This window comes from Pygoscelis adeliae, unplaced genomic scaffold (genome assembly GCF_000699105.1).
Source record: "Pygoscelis adeliae isolate BGI_AS28 unplaced genomic scaffold, ASM69910v1 Scaffold197, whole genome shotgun sequence".
Classification (NCBI taxonomy): domain Eukaryota; kingdom Metazoa; phylum Chordata; class Aves; order Sphenisciformes; family Spheniscidae; genus Pygoscelis; species Pygoscelis adeliae.
The window spans coordinates 1382064-1386560 of NW_008825105.1; the positions used below are offsets into that span (position 1 = coordinate 1382064).

Sequence of the window (4497 nt, forward strand, 5' to 3'; positions counted from 1 at the left end):
AACAGCAGTTTTCTAGTTTTGGTTTCCAACCTTTCCTCTAGGAACTAAGACATCACAGTGGATTATCAAAGCACACGAGTGTTTCCTTCCAAAGAGAAAGTATTTACAATCAACTCAGACGACTTTTTTTTTTTCTCCTCTGCCAGCAGCAAATGCCCGAGGGCCCCTACAGCTTCGCAAATCATAGAAGTTCTTCAAAAATTTAACAAAATAATTCAAACCATATCTGCTAGGGAAAAGGACCACTGGTGGCAGGGCACACAATACACCCCGGTCTCAGCTATTTTCCGCAGGGTCACGAATTCGGGCTGCACGGAGAGAGCCGAGGCAGACCAGTAACCTCCAGTCCTGCCTCCAGCGCGTGCTTCTACACGGAGCTCGAGCCCCAGCGGTGGGACAGGGGAGACCAGAGGGAGGAATCCCTGGGGCGTGCCCGAAAAGGAGAGCACGGTTGGTCCTGCCAGGTTCCAAGATCGCCGGCCCAGGCACACGCTCTCCCTCGGGTGGGTGCCGCCGAGGGTGCCGCACGGCCGGCGGGAGGTCAGAGCCGATGGTGTTTGCATGCAAGTCCGAGCAGCCACCGCTTCCCGGCAGAAGACGAGCCAGCAGCTCGGGGGAGCGATTCCTGGAACCAAGAGGCACTTAAACCAATTCTTAAGTTTACCAATTTACTGCAGACGACGAGAGGAATCCTGACTACCCACCCCCAGAATCCTATTCACATCAGCAAAAAGCACCAACCCCCCCCCAGCTTTGGTACAGTGGAACAAAACGGGAGAGGGGTATTCTAGCTGTACTGTAGAGCTGCTGCTTTTCACACCGATACTGTATCATCCCTGATAATTCAAAGTAAGGCTGGATGGACTGACCCCAACCACCACCCTTGGCAGCACGTTTGGTCCAAAACCCCAGAGTAATTGTTCTGCTCCCTCCCACCCTGACATTTTCATTGTTACCCTTGAAGATTAAAGTCAAAACGATAGCATACATAAATAAAACTCAAGAGTTGACATAGTAACTCCAGGCTTTAGATATCAACTGTCCACGGAATCAGAATACCAAAGCTTTGAAACGCGCCAAACGTTGAGTTTTGCCAAGGGGGGAGGAAGGAAGAAGCTTTAAGTTTAAGCCTTCAGAGCATCGCTGAATCAGTAGATCAGTTCACAGCCACCACAGTCTGTAGATGGGCATCTCTCTGTCCTGAAATAAACAAGTGCTTCGTCCTCTTAACGTCGAAGGTAGCCACGGACAGTTACAGAATGGACGCACAGGACCTTGACTCTGACCAGCAGGGAAATTTAGGACAACTGAGTGCAGACGCTGCCAATTTCTACCAGTTCAACTGTGCTTTAAGACTCATTGCAAAGCCTCAGCTAGAAAAAGGATCACCTCCGGGTATCCAATAAAATATAGAGTTTTAACTTCTTTTTTTTTTTTTTTTTTTTTAAACCTTGAGACTATGCAGTTCAGCTGTCAATCATTTCAGAAAGTTCCAGGAGGAGGTCATCCTCATCCTTCCCTGGGTCCAGGTCAATTTCTGCTTCCAGTTTGCCTCCTGAGATTTCCCAAATAAGCTTCTCAAAGTCATCTTCTACAGACAAGGGTGCTTTCCCAGCCCCCGTGGAGCTCAACCGGCGCGTCTTTACCGCTACTTGTGAAGAAGTTGAAGTTGAGCTTGAGACCTCTGACTGTGCCACAGAATCTGCCTGGCTTCCAATATGCAGTTCAGGACTTGGAAGAACAAGAAAGAGAGCAAATCAGCGTATGACATCCTGTAACCAGAGAGATGTTTTCTGCAAGCCAGCTCTTAAAGCTGTAGTTAATCCCTCCTACAGCTCAACCTCACACAGGGATTGTTACTCAATTAACCTGGGGCTGCTTTTAGAGTCCAATGTATTAGCAGGTACATTTTTCAGTTTGGGGATTTATCCAGGAAGACAGAGCATCCGGGGTCTGGCAAAGAAGGTTCAATTTTTGCAGCCAGAGACACTTTGCCACCTTTACTAATTTGACTGTAAAAAGGTTAAGAAGTCAACCTCTGCAGGCATTCAGAAAACCCAAGTCGTCACTGAAAAGCTGTACCAACTTGCAGCATTTTAAGAAAAGAATCTAAATAAGCATCCCTGCTAGCTGCTAGAAAATCATTTCAGATGAATTGGTCCTTTGTTGGATTTTGGCCATTAATTATCACAAAACTCAAATTTTTCCACGTGTGAAAAAACCCCTTACGTTTCACGTGAAAGACACACTGATCAAGAAAAAGAACAACTTGTGGCCATTACCTGGCTTTGTGTTTTTCTCTCCCAGGTGTGGAGACCAGGCTGTCGTCTGGCAAAGCAGGAACAACGGCCTAGGAAGAAGCAAGACAGTTTTTATGATACACAGGTAGAAGACTTCTTAATAGATTCTTCCTCCACTGCTTCTCCTCTGACATTGCTGAGCCTTAACCAACATACAGAACCAGGGCACTCCTGAAGAAAAGCCTGTATTCACTTGAAGTTTACTAATGACCTTGTGTCTTTTTTAAGAACACAGCACTAGCGGACAAAATCCTTCACACCACAGAGGAATCATAGCAGAGCATTATGTAAACGCTGCCATTCATCTAATGAAAAGCAGAAAGGTACTACAAGCATCCTGCAGACCGCTTCTGGATTTAGAAGGGAACAGAGACCTGTAGAACATTTCAGTTTTCCATCTTCTCTCCAAGAGGAGGGTAAAACTTGGGCGTAAATTTTACTAGGGACCCACTACTGCCTCAGCTACCGTAATTACCACAGCTGCTTTTTTAGCCGAAGGCTCCTTCGTATCACCACCAGTGGTACTCAGTGGTTTCACAGCCGCCACAGCAGAGGGATGACTCTCAGCTGCCTTACGTTTCAGTGTCTGCTTTGTTGGGGAGGTGGCTTTCCCATCCAAAGGCTTCAGGCACACCTTAGATTTGGCTAGAGTAAAAGGAAGAGAGAACTCATACAGTCTTGCTCTGCCTCAGGAAAAAAAAAAAAACAAACCAACCAACAGGTTCTCTTAACAGTCCCATAATCCTTCTAGTTAAATATATTTGGCCAGCACAATCACACTGCCATTTCCCAGATTCTCAGCAGTGTTTTCCACATAGTAAACTCTGTTTACCAACAAGCCATAAAAAGGAGCAAAGAAGTTACAAAAAGGAGCCAGAGTTACAACGTGAAAATTGTCATCTTCTGCCTTTCCTTCAAAACATGACCTAAAGTAACTCTTTTACAGTCAACACTTACTTTTAGCTTTCCGTTCCAGAAGTTGAGCTGCCTGTTTCCCTGGTGATACAGCAGCATCCTTTCCTGGGCTTTCAACCCCATCTTCCGGAGATTTCACCAACATCCTCTTCGCAAGTTGATAAGCTGACCCCGAAACCACGGTGGATTCAGGACTCCCTGATGCTGGAGTTTTATCCTTGACTGCTTTTTCAACAGGAGGTGGCACAGTAGCCGCTTCCTTCTGAAGCTTCTCTTCTTGGCGTTGTTTCAGTTGCCGCTTCTCCCTCATTATCTCTTCAAGGCTCTTCACTTGAACTTTAGAATTAGCTGCACTCTGATCGGAGGGCTAGAAAGAAACAAAAGAGGAGGACTAATAGGACAAAAATCTGTGGAGGTTTAAATCTACGGAGATTAAGAAAATGAGTGGCAACCCCTCTGAAATGGCTCCATGTGGAACAGAGCATGTTAATACCATCCAGATCTAACATTTTTCCCATAAAATGTTGCCTGTAACAAGATCCATGCTTTGCTATGGAAATACTGTTTCAAAAGCCTGCAATTCCCAACACAGCAAGCTTCTTCAATAGAGCAGAAGACTCTAGCTGTAATCTATTACATTCTTTTTAAGCAACAGAAAGTCATACAAGCTCCCCCATACAGCATTCACTGACAGACCGATTTCCTCTAACACAAAGCTCTAGCCTTTTCTATTAAAATACTTAGCTCAGGATTTTAAGATATCCTTCAAGTCTGACAGATAAAGTCACTGAGAACAAAAACATTCCCTCCACATTAACCTCACAGATTTTATCTGGTGCTAATAGGGTTTCTCATTCACTGTCAGGTATAATCAGATTAATTCAAAGCTTGAGGATTACAATGTTGTCTGGAAATGCTATTGAAAGTGACAGGGCTTATGACTTCACTGCAGCGCTTACCAAATGCGGAAAGGTAGGAACACACTCAAACTGGGAGCATGCAGCGAGTTACAAACAAAACATAACAGAATTTATCAAAAATTGTATGAATACATGTACGTCTTCACAAAGGACTCACCTCTGCAGGTGCAGAGACAGCTTTGGGAGAAGGCTTGTTCAATTCCACTACCTTCTTTTCTTCTCTTCCAGGTACTTTAAAACAAGCAAAAAAAAAAAAAAAATCATTTTGTTAACAGCAGAAATAAAGAAACCTGGTTACCTCTTGTTTCCTTGGTGTGTTTATTTCCTCATGTCTAATAATGGGACAGAGGGAAAGGCTACAG

At 44.7% G+C, this 4497-nt stretch overlaps 1 protein-coding gene and 1 long non-coding RNA gene across 3 annotated transcripts in view; one reads left to right on the plus strand and one right to left on the minus strand.

The window, feature by feature from the left end:
• LOC103919806 overlaps positions 1-4497 on the plus strand; it is a 20922-nt gene that overhangs the window by 2715 nt on the left and 13710 nt on the right. The gene's annotated exons all lie outside the window — the stretch shown is intronic.
• Positions 7-4497, minus strand: part of ZC3H11A (zinc finger CCCH-type containing 11A) — a 13264-nt gene continuing 8773 nt past the window's right edge. For both annotated transcript variants that reach the window (XM_009327371.1, XM_009327370.1), the window contains 5 exons: positions 4293-4366; positions 3258-3582; positions 2776-2945; positions 2283-2350; positions 7-1731 (listed from right to left, as the gene is read on the minus strand). In XM_009327371.1, the coding sequence (XP_009325646.1) occupies positions 1467-1731; positions 2283-2350; positions 2776-2945; positions 3258-3582; positions 4293-4366 (902 nt within the window). In that variant the 3' untranslated portion in view covers positions 7-1466. The remainder of the gene's footprint in view (positions 1732-2282; positions 2351-2775; positions 2946-3257; positions 3583-4292; positions 4367-4497) is intronic.